At 27.7% G+C, this 21,528-nt stretch overlaps 1 protein-coding gene across 3 annotated transcripts in view; it reads right to left on the bottom strand.

The window, feature by feature from the left end:
* Positions 1 to 21,528, bottom strand: part of Cad96Cb (protocadherin Fat 4-like Cad96Ca) — a 116,826-nt gene that overhangs the window by 10,162 nt on the left and 85,136 nt on the right. For all 3 annotated transcript variants that reach the window (XM_016065607.4, XM_016065600.4, XM_016065615.5), the window contains 6 exons: positions 19,678 to 19,779; positions 19,470 to 19,595; positions 5,520 to 5,610; positions 3,161 to 3,444; positions 2,077 to 2,132; positions 1,897 to 1,981 (listed from right to left, as the gene is read on the bottom strand). In XM_016065607.4, the coding sequence (XP_015921093.1) occupies positions 1,897 to 1,981; positions 2,077 to 2,132; positions 3,161 to 3,444; positions 5,520 to 5,610; positions 19,470 to 19,595; positions 19,678 to 19,779 (744 nt within the window). The remainder of the gene's footprint in view (positions 1 to 1,896; positions 1,982 to 2,076; positions 2,133 to 3,160; positions 3,445 to 5,519; positions 5,611 to 19,469; positions 19,596 to 19,677; positions 19,780 to 21,528) is intronic.

Here is a 21,528-nt window from a genome sequence, read left to right as displayed (position 1 = left end):
CTTAGATGGTTCTAACTTTATTTTAAGTTTTTTTGTTTTTTTTGTTTCTGTTGGGATTTACATTTCGATCAAGAAAAGGGAATTTTGTTATTCGGAAAATTTTGAAATATTGTCACTGTGACTGAGAGAGCTACGCAATCGCTTTTAAAATTATTCTTGAACACATAGTGCATATTACCTATGTGCAAAATTTTATTCCGTTCACTCAAACGGTATGCTTTATTTAGGGTCAGTTGTCGGTACAGTTAATTTAAAATCACCTTGCATATTGTTTACTCAACAATGGTTAAGTTTTAAAATACCATGATTTGATTGTTATAATGTATGTATTTGGCCGTTATGACGTAATGCATGTATTTAATCTTAACTGATTTCAATTTCCATTCCTAAATTTCATTTTTCTCTTCGTTAAGCGACGAGGTACTTTATAACCGTCATTGAGCAGTAGACCTAATTTTGGGTTTACGACTACTAATGCTCAACTCCGTATCCTTGTAATTTTGAACCAAATCCAGAAGACAAAGAAACTTCTGCATCAAGTATTGGGTGAAATTTGCCTTCTTGGAAGACTTTTTGATGGCTTGGAAGACTTTTTGACCTTGCATATTGTTTATTCAACAATGGTTAAGTTTTAAAATGCCCTGATTTGATTGTTATAATATATGTATTTGGCCATTATGACGTAATGCATGTATTTAATCTTAACTGATTTCAATTTCCATTCCTAAATTTCATTTTTCTCTTCGTTAAGCGACGAGGTACTTTATAACCGTCATTGAGCAGTAGACCTAATTTTGGGTTTACGACTACTAATGCTCAACTCCGTATCCTTGTAATTTTGAACCCAATCCAGAAGGCAAAGGAACTTCTGGATCAAGTATTGGGCGAAATTTGCCTTCTTGAAAGACTTTTTGATGGAACTAACCAGCGTTTGCGTTATGTGGAGAGAGAAACCTTGAAAACCTTTCTGACGACAAGGGGATTCTAACCCTTTATCCGTCTACCACTGAGGATATTTTCTGTCAGCACAGTGATCGGTACGAGCTGAGTTCGGAATTCGTATCGACCAGCCATCGCTGTGATTCGAACCTGGATGAACCTCTATCCCCTGAGAGTCACGGGTCTAAGCGGTGAAGTATAAAGTAGGAGTGTTTGACATACATGAAGGAAACTTATTCAGGACATACACTTGAATCAAACGTAAATAGGCAAAGCCTCCATCGAACACGTATTTGTGTAAATAGTCTACACTCTTGGCTTGTGCGGAACGCACATATTCCATAGCCACACTGTTTTCGCTGGACGCATATATACGTCCTTAGCAGTCAAAGGGATAAACAAATTTAAATTTTAGTTTACTTCCAAGCGGAACATCTTCGTTATAAAAAACATTCCCTATTAAAATTTAAAAGAAGAACTCGAATGATTAAAGAGTGTGCTTTTGTAAAAATGAACTTAAAGATTTACAAGATGCGGTGGTATACAAAATGATCCAGATGCGGTGGTTATACTGTTAACAAAGAATTCTAAATTATTTTCTTAATTTTGATTCACACTTTAAACATTGGAATTTATTTTCTTCAAACTTAATAATTTCCAATTAAACAAAAATGAAAATCAACATTCGCTTTGAGAAAAAAATTCTTAAAACAAGTAGTTGTCTCAAATGAGTCCACTTTCAAATTTTTAGATTTAATAGGGAAAAAATCGAGACCCACTGTATCACTGTAATTTTCTGAAAATAACAAACTTTTCTTAATTTCAATAAAAACATCAGAAATTTAGACTAAATATACATAAGTGTGACAAAATTTGGTAATTTTTGTTGTAAATTTTAACACTAGTAACAAATTTATCTAGCAAACTCTTAAGAATTTTATTTTAATAAATATTTACCGTTTTTCCATCCGATGCAACAACCCTTAATGAATAAAATGTTCTTTTTTCATAGTCCAATGGTTTAGCTATGATGATTTCTCCCCTGAAACAAAACAACAAAATATAATTTTATTATCGTGACATGAATTAATGCTTATGAAAGGCGCTTTAAATATTTTATTGATAGTAAAAACTTACGTATTTTGTATTGCAAATTCTTCAGATGGATGATCCAATAACTGCAATCTAACATGCTGTTGAAAATAGGATAATTTATTAGCTATATTTTTAATAATAAGTGTATGCAAATATGACCAACGATTTGTAAAATCAAGTAAATATATTAAAGACTTTCTTGAAACTTTCTGTTAAATAAAAAAATAAAAAAAGTCCCAGTTCAAGTGCTTTCATTTGAGCCAAAGCAATAATTTAAAATTGTATGTACCATCTTGGTGTAAAGAACATATTTGCACTCTCGAACGAAAATTTCTTAAATATTTTGAAAATTATTGAATTTTTTAAGAAAAAATCGCCAACTTGGCGAATTTTTTCCCTTAGAAAAATTATTATAAAAATCAAAGAATAGTTCTCAATTTTTATGATTTCAGATAATGGAGCGTTGGAGTAACTTCCCAGATATTAAAAATTAGATCAAAACCGCTTTTAATTTTTGCAAAACAGTAAAAAAATTTTTACTCTAATGTTTTGTGCCATTTTTTGAATCAGCATATAGAGATAGTTATCTGAAAATAGGCGAAATTTAACCAAATTGTCATGAGTAACTATTGAAAACTCCCGGCTGTTATAAAAATGGCATATTATTTAGACAAAAACCTCATTCCATGTGAGGAAAGAGCCATCGAAAAACAACTAAAAAAATGAATAAATAACTGCATTCTGCTTAAAAGTAAAGATTTTCTCTCAGAGTTTAAAATTAGTTACAAAAAGTATTAAAAAACTGCACTGCTGCCTGGCAAAATTATTAACAATATTTTCATTTGAAGTCTGAGAAAAAAAAATTAACAAACGCTGATTCAAACATTTCAGTTGGAATAGTTGAGGTGATGCAAAAAAACATTGTTTCATAGTTTTCCCAGTAGCTGCGCCATCTATGGATGAACATTGCAATTAATTTTTAAGCTTGCAGAAAATAAAACTTGTTTCCGGAACAGAACTCAATAACCATGCACTTTTATCTTTTTTTTCAAAGTGTTGGTCATTTCGGATATGCATATTAAATATTGCATTCATATAAATTATCAGAATTCAATAGTAACAATACCTTATCATTTGGTTTAGTTGTTTGTACAGTTATGACTACTTGGCCAACTGGTGCACTTTCTAAAGCTGTTGTTACATAATCAGTCTGTGTGAATTTCAGTTCAGTTGGTGCTATGTTATCGCTTTCAATTGTCAAAGTTGTCAAAGAATATCGATCTTTATTATCCATTTGAGTAGCTTTCACAACCAATGTAATTGGAAGACGTAAATCTTCTGGTAATGTTTTTCGTATCGTCACTTGTCCTGTTCTACGATTTATTTCGAACAATTCATGTTCTGCAGATTCTAAATAATTAAACAAATAGTACTATTAATAGGTACAATTATAAAAGTACTTATATGATATAATGATAATTTATGTATAAAAAGAAGAAAGCATCAAACTATCAGAAACTGATTTAAACGGCTAAACCTAAAATAATCATCTAAGAAAGGAGTATGTATGACAATATGTATCAGTCTCTATTTTCGCATAATTAAATATCAGTTTTTAAATTAGAGCTGCTACTTGTCCGGAAAATATAAAAAGTCAATACATTTCATTTATTTTTTTCTTTCCTTTATTTTCCACGAGAGAGAAATAAATATTACTGGCTAAAACTTAATTTTTTTTCTATTATAATATGGATATTGTGATATTTTTTTAAGTAATTCAAACTTAAATAGTAGCAATTCACTTTTCTGAATTAAAGGTAAAAATGGAATTCTTTTGCTAAAAAGTTTTTAACATTTTCTGGTTAAGTAACATATGTATTAACATATAAATTATGACTTATGGCACCATTATTTCATTTTTAATTAGTTTCATCAATTTTAAACAAACTATAATTTGAAATTTAGAATAAGATATTTTTAAATGATAAATAATGTTCTAAAATGAAATAGAATAAAAAAAAATTACAAGCACAAATGTCTTGAAACAGTCAATATTATATAAATATCATAGATTTGAAACTTAATGCACATAATTTCTCTCAATATATAGATTCATATTTTTCATCATACTGTAATAATCAATTAAAATTTGCACCCTTTAACTTTAAATTATTTCCAGTTTGCATAAATTATTAATTCAAAATTTGAAGATTGTCAAAAAAAACTATTATCTTAAAAATTTCATAATTAATTTTTCTATGTTAACCCTTTACACTCAAAGTAAAGCTAAAAAAACGTATGCAACAACTCAGAGTTTACAAGACAAAATCCACTGTTTGTTCAGTTACCATGTAACTCCCAGTGGCCATTAAATAAAGTGCTCACTGTAAAGTAAATGTGTGCGTTTTCTATTTTTTATTAAGATGGTAATCATCAATTAAAATACTCGTCCTTTTTTAAGTTAAACCATTTCAAGTTTTCTTGGATTATTAATCCAAAATTTGAAGATTGTCAAATCTCATTATTATTTTTTTCTTATGTTAACCCTTTGCAGTCGAGGTTCTTCTTAAAATTAAAAAAAAGAGAAAAAAACAGACGCACTGTTTGTTAATTTACTAATTTCGAAAATTTTGCCCAAAGCCATGTTTTTGCCCTAGTCAGATACCTTAATCCTATTGTCGTATTTGGCGTTATTTATGTGACTCCTTTTTAATGCTCAATTCATGTTTGTTCAATTTATATTTAAGATTTTTTTTTTAAAGAAAGAAAGAAAAAAAAATTTATTAAAAACGTTAAAGATTGTAAATTAAAAACTTTAAAGATTATATTTCAATAAAAGATGAATTTTGTGATAAAAAGCATAAATTCGGGTCATTATTATTATCGTTGGTTAACTTTTTATTTTTATTAATTTCTTTTTAAATTTGAAGACATAACGAATAAATAACGTATAGAAATTTAAAAAAAAAAGTTTCTTTATTCCTAATTCTAATATTACTGAGAAGAAAATCAATTGTTGTTAATTTTGTTACTGAAAAGACGTGAATTCTAAAAGCTAAAGATATTTTAGACTTAAAATTTTCCTTTCTTCAATTAAAACAAAAAATCTGTTTTTTTAATAAACTGACATAAAATTTTAAAAAATTTCTTGAAGAAAATAATTACAGTATAACACTTCATTTATATGACTGCATTTTTTATTATTATTATAGCTTTCATTATTCAGTGATAACAAATAAACCTTTAACTATTCCATATTTTAATAATAAATTACCTGATTTTTTTAATTCTAAACCTAATTTCTTTGTGAATCTAATTGTTTTTCTTTTTTTTAAGCGACAAGTTTCTAATTCAGTTATTTCAATAAATTATTATAATACTATTTTTACATAAACTATCTCTGTTTTTATTTAACATCTAAATACTTTTATTGAGAAGACATAAATTCTAAAAGGCGGATTCTCAAAACTGTTATTATAACTTACCAGAATTGAAAGTATACTGAATGGCAGCTTGAATACCTTCATCAGGATCAACAGCTTTGATTGAAGATGGGGAAATACTTAATGGTGTGCCCTAAAAAATTTAAATACGTCATTACATTTAAATTTTTTTCTCTATGATTTAAAATAACGTTGTAATTTCGAATAAAAAATTAAGTAACAGTAATTATAATGCTGAACGCCTAAAATAAATAAATAAATAAAAACTTCAACTTCGTAAAACTCGTAAATACACATAGATTCAAGAAAAAAAGGAACGAAAGAAGATCTAAATTTTGCCTTAAATTTTATTTCACAGTTAATTAATGCACTACTTATTTTTTAAAATTCTTAATTTTGAATTTAGAAATTGGAAACTTAATTGAAAAATAGAAATATTGGTTGATTTGTTAAAACGGTTTCTTTTGTTAAAGAAATATACGTTTTTTACTGATGTATTTTTTTTTCTTTTAGAATTTCAACGAGTAAATAAATAATACATAATCATCTAAGTTTCAGTAGGTACCAGAATTATGGAAGAATTATTGAATTCTCTTCTCTGCAAATAGATAGCACTGCCATAAAACATATGTTGGTTCATAATTTGGTTTCTAAATAATAGATGGCAGCACTAAAAATATTGTTCTTTAGAAATATCTAGGTTTTACGCTGATATATCTCATTTCTAAACTATTTTTGAGAAGTAAAGTTTAACTAATTTATTAAGGCACTAAATCTAGATAAAAGTTAAAAAGTCTCATAAGTCTATTCAAATTTATTTTCAGCTTCTTGAGATTTTTTTGAAGATTTGTAAAATAAATTAAATTTAGTAAAAAGCTTGAACTTTTTTCTAAGTTTGGAAAATTATTTTTGAATGCATACTTAATTAATTTTAAATTCAAAAAAGGTTTCTAGATTTGTAAGAGACAAAAATCTTTCACACAGAAGTATTTTTGATTAATATACGAACATATGAAAAAGATGAGCAATGTAAATTGAACATCTTGACGCTCTAAATTATTACTCCTTAAGAAATTTTATAATAAACAGTATCAAGAAGGTACAAAATAAAATAAAAATTAATTAAAATACAAATAATAGTTAAATTTCTCTTATTTTTCCTCCAGTAAAGGAAAAAAAAAATTATCTGGATTTTTCGATAACAAATTGTTTAGAAAGTTCCTATTATAATATATAGATGGCAGCACTATGAGAGCTACGTTTGTACATTACGCTTCTTCATAATAAAATATGCTAAAAACACAACAGGCCATTTTAAATCTGCATTTTGTTCTCATTATTTAAGTTTTTTTTCCATGCTTTTTTTTATTTATTTATTTTTTTGGTTACCTCTATCACAAAAATCTCAATAATTAGTAATAAATAAAATAAAAATTGTGAATACATTTTTTGCATAATAATTCGTCTGTAAATCAGTGCTTCAGTACATAACATTTATTTACATTATATGACATAAAATAAATAGATTAAAACTCACTGTAATAAATTTTCAAAGATCATAACGATTTTAAATAAAACCTAATTTATGACTTAATTATTATTACCTTTTATTTATATAATCTACTCAAGTATATCAATGCATTGCCATTTTGTACTTCATTTTTCTCTAAAAATTATGATTAATAATACAAGAAATTAAAACACAAAACGACAATGATTTGTATTTTAATCATCATTTTTTTTCCTTCAATTTCTTCAGTTTATTTCATGTTAGTAATCATTCATTATAGCATATTTATATGCTAAAGAGAAATAATTTAGTAAAAAATAGATGATTTCAAAAAACTATTTGAAATTTCACTGTCTCTATTTGCAACTTATCTTCAGTTAGTTTAAAATTATGAGTGTAATTTAGCGAGTTAAAAAGGAGTTTCAATTTAATGCATTTAAACAAAATAAACTTCTTAAAACTTTTTGCCGATCACTACTCAAAAATTTCATTTTTGCCGATTCATTAAAACATTTATTATTTTTTCTGAGTTATATAAATATTATTTTATAATTAACTCAAAAATTGAGAAATTGCAATGCGTGAAAGTTAATTAAAATTTTAAGATGGAAAACTAATTAAAAAACTATGGACATATCCTAACCATGCGAAAAAAAGCAAATATTTATAGTTTATGGCCATTGATAAGCCTCACACTCAAAGTATTCAAATTTTTTATTTTTTTTTTTAAGTGGAAAAAAAAAGAAGAAAAAACGCGACTTTAATGTATTTAAGTCACGTCTCTTGACCTATCCTTTGTATAATTCATATGTGATTCTATTTATTAATTTAACCTACTTAATATATTAAAAAGATCGAAAATGATGAAACATCAAATAAAAATAAAATGACGTACGTACAAAATTCCAATGCATCTTAACAACGCCAGGAATAATCTCAAAATTAATACTAACAACACTCAATGGTGCCACAGGATTATTAAATTAAATTGTAATATTAATTATTAATAGTTCGAGACATAATAAAAATTAGTATTAAAACAGAAAAATCAGGATCATATGTATCTTACGAATTACAAGTAAATTTGATTAATTACACCTTAACAAACAATATTAATCATTACTCTAATAAATAACAAACAGTGTCACTAAATAAATAACCAAAGGTAATACGAATAATTTCTCTTCTTACTTGCCGACATATATGTTGTGTAATTCAGTCTTCTATGTAATTAAATTCTTGGAAAAAGTTTTTTCTTAAGTAGTTTAAGTGTAAACATTTTAGAAAATGTTTGTGAATTATGATATTATCTAGTGGAAATTCCGAAAACATGTAAAATTACTAAGAAGCAGTTTGAGATAAAAATATCATTTTAGAAAGAAGTGTGACTTATTGCTATATTGCCACAGGTCCTTCAATATAAAAAATTGGATAGTCAAATTTCATGAGACTTTCTTCATTTTTGACGAAATCTTCTCCTGGCATATGCTCCGAGTGAACACTTCGTCAAAGGGAGAAAAAAATAACTGTCCTCTCTTCTTCAAGGAAACGAATTTTGTCAAAAGTGAAGAAATATTTCGTCATTCTAGTTTCTGTCTTCTAGTTCTTTTAATTCTAGTTAAAAATCTCCCGCATTCCACTGCTATAATGTTTTGATTTGCGAAAACATTTTCCGTCATATCTTTGAGAGTTCGTGTTTCGTCACAAATCCTGTGATTTCGTGACGAAATAATTTTTAAAACGATCGAAATAGAGCTAGCTCAAAAATTACTGAATCATCAAAAGTAAGAGTTTTACTTCTGAGAATGTGCAATTAAAAAAATAATTATAATAAGCCAAACTAATAAAGGAAATATTTCATTACTGAGACGAATCTAAGTATATATTTTCTAGTTTGAAATATCTCCAAAGTATATAAATAAGCAAAGTTCTTGGAGAAAAAAAATTACCAATACTTTTTGCTCTAACGAGATGTAATATTATTTTTAAAAGTAATGACGTACTTGGTCATATCCATTAAAACATGCAACGGCGAATCGAATTTGTTCTTTAAGGATTTCGAATCTATTATTAATTTATTGATAAGATACAGAGACTTAAATCTTTTCTATTTCAACTTAGCCTACATCTAAATCATCAAGAAAAAGTATATTTAGAACAACGGTAAATCAATCATCAGCGCTACATAGTGCGTGCATGTCTATCATTATTGCAAAATTGAGTCATCATCAGCGCTTTTCCGTAACGATGCCATATTTACCTCTCAAAGTTTAGTAACCTGATTTTGTATAGACCATCAAAATATTATTTTTAAGATAAAAACTTCGTTTTCCGTGGATATAGATATATAAACTGATAATGTAAGAAAATGTTCAGTTTAAGTACTAAGGTCTGAAAAGTGGTTGCACTGTTTATGATTTCTTACTTTGCCGTCATTTTTATATCAAAATAAAACGTATTTAGTACTATATCGTCTTAATCGCAATAGTTATCCATTTACTATTTTATTTTCAAAAAAAAAACCAGTTTCGAATTTCGTGTAATAAACACATAAGATTTCAATAAAAAATTTATTTGGTTTTTAACGATTCATTTGTTCAAGGACAAATTATAAAAGCTTAAAAAATGTAACACACATTGTATTTGGTGATTAAATTCCAAGCAACGTGATTTAATGACTAAATTCCTTGTTTTTCCGTGATTAAAGGGTTAAATTCTAAATTCTTTCGTGCTTAAATTCTAAACAACATGTTTTCACTGTAAAACGGTCAATATGATGCAAGGTTGAAAATAACCGAATTTTGAAAAGTAATGAAACATGGAATACAATTTTAAGTGGTTGAAAAAGTCACATAAATATAATACTAAAGTTGTGTCAAAAGAAAGACGATATTCACAAAAATATTTTACGGCTAGCTCTTATACTTACATTTTAATTGACATATAGTTAATAGAGAAACATCATTTACTACTGACTTTAAAATATTAAATTTTAGAATGTTTCGATTAAATATAGACTTTTATTCATCTAAGGTGTTTAATTATCAGTATTCGTTAATTAACCAGCATATGACCATTTTGTAGGGGGGAAAAATCAACTAATAAACCCCTTCATTGAAAAACGGGAGAGATAATAGAATGTAATTGGTTTTTCTTACTAATTCAATATGATTTCCACCCATATTTTATTAATATTTTTTCAATTAATAGTTTAAAAAAGACACAGTATTATTGCAAAAAGCATTTTTCACAGTTTTTTAAAGAAAAAATATTTCATTTAGCTATTTTAAGTTTTCATTTAATTCCGCACTAGAGTTATCGTTTTTAAATTTCCGCATTGAAAGAAAGGAAAATTTCCGTAAAGTATAAAAATTTAATCGGATGGAAGATTTTAATGTACATGTTACTTTTTTTTATTTTAAATTTTCTACTAGTTCCTAATTAGGCGTCTATAAAAATTTAAAAAAAATATTTACATATCAGTAAAAACGACGCTTTCAATCGTTTCGCTACAGTATTTTAAAAAACAATGACTAACATTTTGGACTGAAATAATGTCAATAGCAACATAAGTAGCATATTTAGAAAAGAAAACCTTTATTAATACAATTCAAAATTCTTCCTCGTCTTATTTTTTTAATTAAAGATTGTTTAAGTTTGTGTTTTTTAAGGCGAATAAGAATCTAGAACAGGGATAATTTTAGAAAAAGAAGGGGAATGGAGATAACATACCTTGTCTTATTAAAATAAAAATAAAAATTAAAGGTTGTGATCTTTTTGAGGTGCAGTAAAATCGTTAACAATAAAAACAGAGAAAAGTTTAGAAAAAAGAAAAGAAATTGAGACAGCATGTCTCGTCTTATTATTAGAATTAAAAATTGTTAAAGGTTGTGATATTTTTGAGGAGCTGTAAAATCGTTAACCATAAAAGCAGAGAAAAGTTAAGAAAAAAGAAAAGAAATTGAGACAGCATGTCTCGTCTTATTATTAGAATTAAAAATTGTTAAAGGTTGTGATATTTTTGAGGAGCTGTAAAATCGTTAACCATAAAAGCAGAGAAAAGTTAAGAAAAAAGAAAAGAAATTGAGACAGCATGTCTCGTCTTATTATTAGAATTAAAAATTGTTAAAGGTTGTGATCTTTTTGAGGTGAATTAAAAGCAAGAACAGGGAAAATTTCAGAAGAAGAAGAACGATGGAGATAACATGCCTCGCAAAATTTTTTCGACTATTACTAAATAAAATAATAAAAAATAATAAATATTTACTAAATTTTATTTCTTTAATTGATTTTTTTTGGGGGGAGGGTTTAATAAATAAAAAATTTTGTGCAAATAGTTTTCCTTTCACTTAAAAAGTTCTCCAGTTATAGCGAAATGCACAAACAGTGAAATTAAAATTAAGGGGTCCAAACTTTGGATCACTCTCCTGACCAAACTATTGAGATTGCGACCACCCCCTATATTTTGGGGGTCAGAAATCTAAATCAGTCGAAAAACAGGTATGTTTATTCTGAGAAAGTGCGTTTTTGTGTCTGATTTTGCAACTTAAAATATCGTCTGCACTTATTCACCCCATCGATCCATTAAGATTGAGTCCTAGAACATCAAAATTCGATCTTTAGATCAAAAGTTATTCAGATTGATCCTTTTTTTTTTTTTTTTCCTTTTTTTTTCTTCTTTTTTTTTTTCTTTTTTTTGGCACACTGTACCTTTTATAAGTACTTATGATAGTACTTTAGAATTTTTTTTCGATATTGGAGATAATATCATTTGTATGCTGTAGTAATGTTTTAGTGTTAACATGGATACTTCTTGAGTTATGAAAGATTTCTGTACAAATATGCTGAAACTTTTTAAAAAAATTAAAAGTTCTCAGCTCATAATTTTTTTAAAACGTTTTTGCCAAAGATATGTATTAACAATTATCACAGTGTTAACAGGTATATGTAAATATTCTGTGGAAAAAAAAGCTGAATAATGTTTAGATGCTGAGAAAAGGTACATCAAACCAGATCAGTTTCAGCATGATTGCTATGTGCCCTACCGACTCCCTTAATAATGCAAATCGAAATATTAAATACCAAACGGATTATTTGTGAAATCTAAATATAAAAGCAGGTTTCAAAAATCATGACTGGTTAAAAATAAAAGTCCAAACTCTCGAAATCTCTTTAAATCTTCTACAAAACCTTAGGGTTGCGCAATACATCATTTGGGATCCGCTGAGCTAGAAGGTAGACTTCAAAACTTTTTTCGAGCAAAATCTATGAGTATTTATCATGTATTTTTATTGTAATGTATTTAGTAGAGATTATAGTATAATGTTCTTAAATGGCTCATAAATAAAAAGTTCGGTCGATTACTGATTAAGCCTAAACAACATAAGCCTTAAGATTAAGAAAAGTCTACAGAAAATCTTGATTCAAGGAATACTGAATTATAAATCTGTCAGGATATTTGACCTTGATTAGTCTTTATTCATTAAAGAATGATTTAATACTGCAGACGATAACGAATTTGAAAGATTAGAACTGTTTCAAATTCACATCAATAAATTCAACTGCACGACGTTGTACGTAACTTTTCTTGTCACAGTATTTGGTATTGGGACTTTTTAGAGTAATGCAATTGAGTCATAAATTAAGTCTCTGATAGTTTACTATTTACTAACATAAGCCTAAAGATAATCTTGGTTCAAGGAATACACATCAGAAATGTGTAAATTTATTAAATGCTTTGACCTTGGTTAGTCTTAAATTAAAGAATGATCCAATGCTGTTGAAGATAACAGATATGTAAGATTAGAAAGTACTGACCATGAAGAAAGATGATTCGCTTCCTTAGAAGATCAGCTAATTAGCGATTCTATATGACGAAGAGCCGTTCCGCCTTATGGAGGTTAAAAAAAATGGCGACAGGTGAAAACGGAAATCGTAGTCACATAGCATGACTTTGCATCCGGTTTTGACCTTTAAAGGTTACAAAAGAAAGGTGTTCTAAAATGACCAATGAATGAAACAGAAATCGACCGGAAAGTTTGAGAATGGACAAAATTGAAAGGTTTAAAACTGTTCCAAGTTGCGAAAATTGTTTCCATATAATTTTTATTTATTCCAGATCAGGCAGTGAAGCGGTAATCAACTTGTTGCGAAAATCACCGCATTTTACACCATTCCTTCTTGCGGTTTTTTTTTTTATTTTTTTTATTCAGCAATTTCAACATGGTGTTAATAGCAATATGAAAATATGATTTAATGCCATTTCCACAGATAATATTTATACTCCATATTTCTATACTTTTCCATAAACTTAAACGGATATTTTAAATTGTTTTAGAATATAAATTGATTGAAATATATGTATTAAAAAACGAGGCATTTAAAATTTTGAAATAATAAAGTTGAGAGTAGATTTTATTGCTTAAAACTCATAAGTTTAAGTATTAACAGCCCTCTTAAAATATATGAACCTAATTTGGATTGCTATTGGGTTACACTGTCAGAAATTTTAGTACGTAATGCACAGCAATATTGGTCAAATTTTCTATACCTTAATATACAGTACGGTATAGAACTATTTTAATAAGCAAATAACTCACTCTTAAAAATAAAACTCACACTTTTGACGATTCAGCAATCCCTGAGCTATATTTCCTTAATTTTGAGAAACATTTCGTCCAAATTCACGTGATTTGTGACGAAACGCGAAGTCTTAAATTTATGACGAAAATGTAACGAATGTAACGACGAGTATTGTAGTAAACTAGAATGAAGACTTGTAGTGGATGCCTCATGAAGTCACTTAGCTCCATAAAACTGGGTATTTACTTTAGCTGTGATTGCTAACGTGTCAATCTTATGACCGACTGGGTTTAAATCCCCGCGATGACCCAACAATATATCATCCCTTCCTTTAGCACATTAGGAGTTACCACTGCCCAGCAGTCCTCAATTGGTGACCTCACACAACTCTCATAACACAGATGGCAGCACCACAGCTGTGCTCATCACCACTAATCTAATATTCCCTATATCTCTCATTAAACTAGGCGATAAAAACTATAATGATGAAATATTTCCATAATTTTGACGAATTACGATTGTTGTTTTGTCACTTTGAGGAAATGTTCGCTGAGAGCAAATACCATGAAACGGTTTCTTCAAAAACAGGGAAACGTAAAATTTGAATATCCATTTTTTTCTGTGCACTTGATAACACGTTACTATATTTCAATTTGTACAGAAACATGAATCAACATTACACATTATTGAGATAGTTCAAACTATTTATATTGAGGTTCAATAATAAATCTAAGAGGTTATTGCGAAGCGAAATAGAGCATATGCCATTTTTGCTGGAAATCTTAGAAGAAGATTACCAATTTTTTAAGACTTCTGCAGCGCAGTAAAAAGATGTGTTATGCTACTTGAAAATACTAATCTCTATTAAATGCACAAAACTAAGTGTAGCATTTGCACGCCAAACTTTCAAAATCATGAAGACTCACACAATAAAAAAGTTTCTAAAAAATTTATTTTAAATACAATTATTTTTTTTTAATAAGTTAAACTATTTACAAGTCATAGACCAGGTGAAGTCAAACTAGTATTATTATCGCACAGAATTAAAATCTTCGAAAAGTAAAAATGAAAACATAATTTCCACAAACCAGCTTAATTGTTCTTTATTTTAGAGTAAAATGTTAACTGTCTTTCAATGCATTGCTGCTGATGACAAGGATATTAATAGCATCTTTAAATTAATTAAATTATAAAAACTAAATATCTATTTATATTAAGTTACTGTTAAAAAATAACTCTAGCAACATCTTTCTGAATACTTATTATGCACAAAATCGGAAAACTGTTTTTTTATTTTAAAAATAAAGGCAACCTAATTATTCTTATGGTGAGGATACAATTAAACAGAAAAATTTACATTTGAAAGTTTATTCGGCTTAGAGATGCAAACAAAGAAACGGATATAATGAAATGGGAACCCAATTCACACACTTATCCTTTTTAATAACTTTATCCGCTTACGGTTTTGAAATATTCTGTTATGCTTTTATTAAATATTCTTTTGTTTGCGTTTATTGTTTATTTAATACACATTTTTATTTAGTTTCAAGGCAAAAATATAGATTCTACTATTTATTAAAAAGTAAAAGGTTAGATTATACTAGTTAAACAGAAATTTTTAGTCCTTCAACATTTTTTAATCTTATGACTCAATTTAAATTTGAATAATAAAATCGAGATTTTATTACAATCAAGTGATTTCTTTGTTTAAAAATATAAAATATTTTTTTCAATATTTTAATAAATTCATAAAAAATGGCTTTTTTTTTAAACAAAAACATTTTTCAAAATTCAAGCAAAATTTTAAGAGCAATTACTAAACAGTGCCTGGTTACAGCGCAGCACACTACTATTTAAACATAAAGGTTTAGCCCTTCATTTTTTTCTTTTATCTTATAACTCAATTTAAATTTTAATAATAAAATCTATATTTTAATACAATCAAGTGATTGTTTTACTTGAAAATCTAAAATATTTCTTTCAATATTTTTATGAATTCATAAGAAATTGTTTGTTTAAAAAACTCAAAAAATTAAAACAAAATTTTAAGAACAATTACTAAACAGTACTTGATTTCAGCACAGTATAAATATTAAAATTAGCTAATTTCATTTTAATTTTAACTGCTTCACGCTCACATTACTGTATAAACATTCGTTAAATTCATATTGAAATATCCAACTGAAATTCTGCATCAAAAGGAAGATATATTTCCGAAATATTTTGTCCCATATCTAATTGCAATTTGTCATCTTTCCAATTAAATAAAAGTTTCATCATTGAATTTTATTCATAGATATTTTTTTCATGTTTGCATTTTTCATTTTCCTTTCGTTACCTTGAAGAAAATGTATTTTTCCTGAAAATAAACACTATTTTTTATTTACATAGATTTCTTACATCCAGGGTACATTACATGAAACCTTGAATATTTTTTAATGTTTACATTCTAAATGGTATTTTCACCTTTTTTCTCGAAAAATGAAAAATTATTTCAATTTTTTGCGGAAGGGCATGCCAAAAAGGCTAATCAAGAAATTAAGTAACAGTTTTCCTTTCGCAACCTTGAAGAAAATATGTGTTTAATTTTCCTGAAAAAAAATTCCTCAACACTATTTCTTTTTTATCTACATAGATTTCTTGCATACAGTGTACATTACATAAAACCTTGGATATATTTTAATGTTTACATTTTAAATAGTATTTTTGCCTTATTTTTCTCAAAAAAATGAAAAATTATTAAATTTTTTTGCGGAAGGGCATATAGAAAAGGCGAATCAGGAAACTAAGTAACCGTAACGAAAAACACACACATCATAAATCGCTTTTTGAAGTCCTTTATTCGTGGGACAAAGTTATAATAGAAGAATGGAGGCATACGCTTGAGGGAGCTTTTTGTTCAGAGTCGTGTGCCAAAACATGGCACAATAGTCGCCAATTGCTCGACATTTCTCTGCTTTAAGAACATCTGAAGGTACTTTTACTTAGTACTTACTTTAATCAAATTTCTAGGGGCATTGAACTTACATTAGCAATCTTTTAATAATGAGGCGTATTTGTTCCTTAATATTAAAAATATATGCAACGAAGCAAAATGCAATGTTAATTTAATGAATCTGTATATCGTATAAAGAAAGGGCAATGCCATTGTAAAAATGATACAGTGAAAATATCTGCATTTACTTGTCTTTTTTTTTTTTTTTTTTTTTGTCTTACATGTAACGTATACATGAATTTTTAGAAAATAAGCAAGGCGTACAAAAAAGAGATTTTTGGTAAATGTTAATTATAATTATTATTATTATTATTATTATTATTATTATTGTTTAAGAGCCACAGATACAATTGTGTTTTACAAAATTGCCGTCAGCAACAAAATTTTGAATTTTTGTAAATTGATAACGCGTTTGAAAAAATTAAATATTTGATTTTCGACCGAAAATTTTTATATCTAAAATAAGTTTTAGTCTTTAAATGAATTGGGATGATTCTCTTTAGTTTGCCGAAGAAACCAACAAATCTACTAAATTTTATTGTTGAGCTGCAATGCTTGACCTATTAATATTTAAAATCACTTTAACTCACAGAAGTAAAACTCTCTTTCTTGACGATTTAACAATTTTTGAGTGGCATTTCGTTATTTTTGATGACATATTCTTTTTGACGAAACGTAAACTCACGAATATCGGACGAAACTGCTTCTTAAATAGCGTGTCATTTCAATGCATTTTGGGAGCGATATAACAATTTTTATTTCAGTTCAAAAATGTAAACACTGCGTGTCGGCATGGTGCAGGGGTTAATGCTCCTGGTAGTTAAGCAGCCTTCCTGAAACTGACTCTTTAAGATGACTTATTAACCATTTAATCATAATACCTTTGTTTTATGCTAAAATTTTGAATCAATTAAGTAAACGGTTAATTTAATTTTTTATTAAATCCAGATTATGAAATAAGTGAAGATAGTAATTTTTTCAATTTGACAGAGTGTTTGCTCGGAGCATTTCTCGTGAAACTGTTTCGATAAAATTGATAATTTTTATGATTTTTAAATATCAATTTTTTCAGTGTTTAGAGACCTTGTCATAACTATAATAAAATAATTTAGAATAATTCGAATTAAAAGTTTTTATAATTTCATTCGTTCTATTTTTAAATAAAATAGGAAAAAAAGGCTGAGCTGGATAAAAATTGGAATAAAATAAACGAGAAAAAACTTTTTGCTTAGAATCAATGTTTTGTTTCCTAATCAAATACTTAAATCAGTTCAATTTTGACAAATTTCATATCATCAAACTAGTGATGATAGTTATTTCTTCAATTTGACAAAATGCTTGCTCGGAGCGTTTCCAATGAAACGACTTTGAAAAGCACAATTTTTTTTTTAATTTTTAAGTATCTATTTTACAGTGTTTAGACACCTTATAATAACTATAATCAATGAACTTAGAATAATTTAAATTAGATGGAAGCAATAAAGTTAAAATTATTCAAAATTAAAAAGGGAAAAATAACAAAGGCTGAGTTTGATAAGAGTAAGAATAAAATAAACGCGAAAAGCTTTTTCGCTTAGAATCAACCCTGTATTTCCTAATCAATTACGTAATCAGTACAGTTTTGACGAAATTCAGATCAAACAAGTAAAAATAGTAATTTCTTCACTTTGAGGAAAACATTTTTTCTTGGAACCTTTTCCCATGAAACATTTCGACAAGAAAAATAAATTTTATGATTTTTAAATATTCATTTTTTCAGTGTTTAGAGAACTTGTAATAGCTATAATAAAAAATAATTTAGAATAATTCGAATTAAATCTTTAATAATTTCAATCTTTTTAATTTTAAATAAAATAGAAAAAAAGCTGTGTTTGACAAAAATAGAAATAAAATAAACGAAAAAAGGCTTTTCTTTTTATTGCTTAGAATCAATGCTGTATATCCTAATCAATTACATAATCAGTACAGTTTTGACGAAATTCATATCAAACATGTGAAGATAGTAATTTCTTCAGTTTGAAAAAAATATTTGCTTGGAGCATTTCGCATGAAAGCTTTCAACAAAAATAAAGAAATTTTTATGATTTTTAAGTATCTATTTTTGCAGTGTTTAGAGACCTTGTTATAACTATAATCAATAAACTTACAATAATTTAAATTAGATGGAAGCATTGATATTAGAATTATTCAAAATAAAAAAGGAAAAATAGCAAAGCTTGAGTTTGACAAGAGTCAGAATAAAATAAACGACAGAGAGCTTTTTTTGCATATAATCAATGCCGTATTTCCTAATCAATTACGGAATCACTGCAGTTTTGCCGAAATTCAGATCAAAAATGTGAACACAGTAATTTTTTCAGTTTGAAAAAAATATTTGTTGGAGCATTTCAAATGAAAGTTTTCGACAAAAATAAAGAAATTTTTATGATTTTTAAGTATCCATTTTTGTAGTGTTTAGAGACCTTGTCATAACTATAATAAACTCATTTAGAATAATTCGAATTAAATTTTTTGCAATTTCATTCGTTATACTTTTAAATTAAATAGTATTAATATTGGAATTATTCAAAAATAAAAATGGAAAAAAAATCAAAGGCTGTGTTTGCATTCGATTGCGTTAAGCATTCGACACCTCACTAAATGCAATAAAATCGTAAATTTGGCGAATAAAATTGTGTTTTAGTAAAAGTATTGGCGAATAATTTTTTTTGTTGTAAAGAAAAATATATTTAAAAAAAATTGTTATTCAAAAGTCTTCGCATTTGGCGAAGACTTTAGAAAATTGGCGAATACTTTTGATATTTGGCTAATTTATTGGCTGATAATTTAAAACCCTTAAAATGGACTACTACGTTGGTCATAAAACCAAACCCATAAATATTATAATGCTAAACATTGCTCTCACCGAAATGGGCCTTTCAGGTAGAATAGCTTTATAACTTTCAGCTAAAAATCTTGGATTTTGGTCATCTGCGTCTTGAATCCAAACTGTTAATGTAGTAACTGAAACTTGAGGAGGCGTTCCTTGGTCCTAAAAAAGTATGATAAACATTAGTGTGCAAATAAAGTAAGAATTATTCATTTCAGAGGAAAGATTGCGACATTTTGCATACCTTGGCTTTAATAGTAACTGTAAAATTTGGCAACGTTTCAAAGTCTAATGCTGAGGTTAAAATCACATGACCCTCTAAACTGCTTTCAAAGGCAAGAAGATGCTAGAGAAATAAAATATATATCAATTTTAGTTTTAAACTATTAGGCTGTTTGGCTTAAAATAATAGATATTATACAAAAAATGAATGAAATGTATACAGTAGTATACGTATTTCACTCAGAAATGCAAGCAATTCATATAATTCATTCCGTTTACCGGTAATCAAACTGAAAACTAAGCTCTATTTCTAAGAAATTAGAAACCCTTGACTAAAACTGAATGTGTGCAAAGTTAAAATTTAATCCAGAGGTGGTTATGTGATGTTTCTTTTCTTTTTTTTTCTTTAAATTTTATTATTGAACCCCCTCATTGTATGATTATTTTTTTCTATAACCGTCGTTGAACAGCCGACCCAATTTTAGGTTTACGACTATTAATATTAAACTTCGTAGCCTCGCAATTTTGAGCACAATCCAGAAGAAAAGGGAACTCCTGGATCAAGTATTGGGAGAAATTAGCCTTTGTCGAGGACTTTTTGATGCAACTAACCCGTATTTACGTTACATAGAGAAGAAAACAACGAAAACCTCCCACATATTAGTTTGAGGGCAAGGGGATTATAACCCATGATCCGTCTACTACTGAGGATATTTTACGTCAACACTGTGATCGGTGCGAGCCGGATGCGGAATTCGTATCGAACCCGGTTCACCTTATTGGAGAGTGAACACTCTATCCCCTGAGCCACCAGGGCACTTGTATTGATTATTTTGTTTTATATTTTATAACCTTCGTTGAACAGCCGACCCAATTTTGGGTTTGCGACTACTAATGTTCAACTCCGTAGCCTTATAATTTTGAAAACAATCCTCAAGATAAGGAAACTCCTTGATCAGTACCCCCAGAGGTTTGATTTGTTATGGCAGCATGGAGGATTTTGTAACTTGACAGATTTAACGTGCATCAATCGCCATTTACTACACGGGGAGTCTTCGGCCGGTGGGGATCGAACCCATGACCTTACTAACGTGAACGAGCATATTTATTTTATTAAATTTATTACATTACAAGTATTACATTTCAGTCCTTATCTTCATTATGCGTATGCTGTTGATATATATTTTTCAAACAACAACAAGTATAATTCATCAGGCTTGAAAATTATGACGGGGTTTTATAAACCGTCGTTAAACTCCGTTTATAAGACAGTATTTCCGACGTCATTGGTCATTGCTTTACTCGTTCGTTATATCATATAAATACATGCGATTTTTCTTCACATTTAAAAGGGTTATGGCCACTTTATTGTACATAGTGACTTTCATGACTATTTCGTCTGCCTTTTTAAAATTAAATGACTGAAAAGCTTATTTTAAAGCATCTTGTATGTAAAGTAGGAATACAACTATCTGTTCTAGACCAGTTGAAAAGTTATCTCCATACATAAATTTCACTTCGTCATCTTTACTTTCAAAAAAATGTGCATAATTATTTTAAAACCAACCCCAAATTGAAAAGAAGGAAAAGGGGGAAATTTCTTAGTATTGTTTTTTTAATTTGTCACTACATTTTTTAAAACAGTTGAATTACACAAAAATTGCAACAATAATTTATCACTTTCACTCAATTGTTTTAAACTATACTACACAAGTTAGAAATTTTGTCAGTCTTTTCCACCTACAAATTATGAGTCTTAATTGTAATTCTTTTTTTGATTTGTAACTAAAATTTTTCTAATACATTTAATATCTCCAAAAATTCCATTCAAGATTTAATAATTACCTCTATTTATATATTTATTTATTTTAAT

Source organism: Parasteatoda tepidariorum, chromosome 12, assembly GCF_982258835.1.
Source record: "Parasteatoda tepidariorum strain Cologne lab strain chromosome 12, Ptep-v5.0, whole genome shotgun sequence".
Lineage (NCBI taxonomy): Eukaryota > Metazoa > Arthropoda > Arachnida > Araneae > Theridiidae > Parasteatoda > Parasteatoda tepidariorum.
Note: the sequence above shows the minus strand (reverse complement) of the source record. Positions and strands in the feature narration are given on the sequence as shown.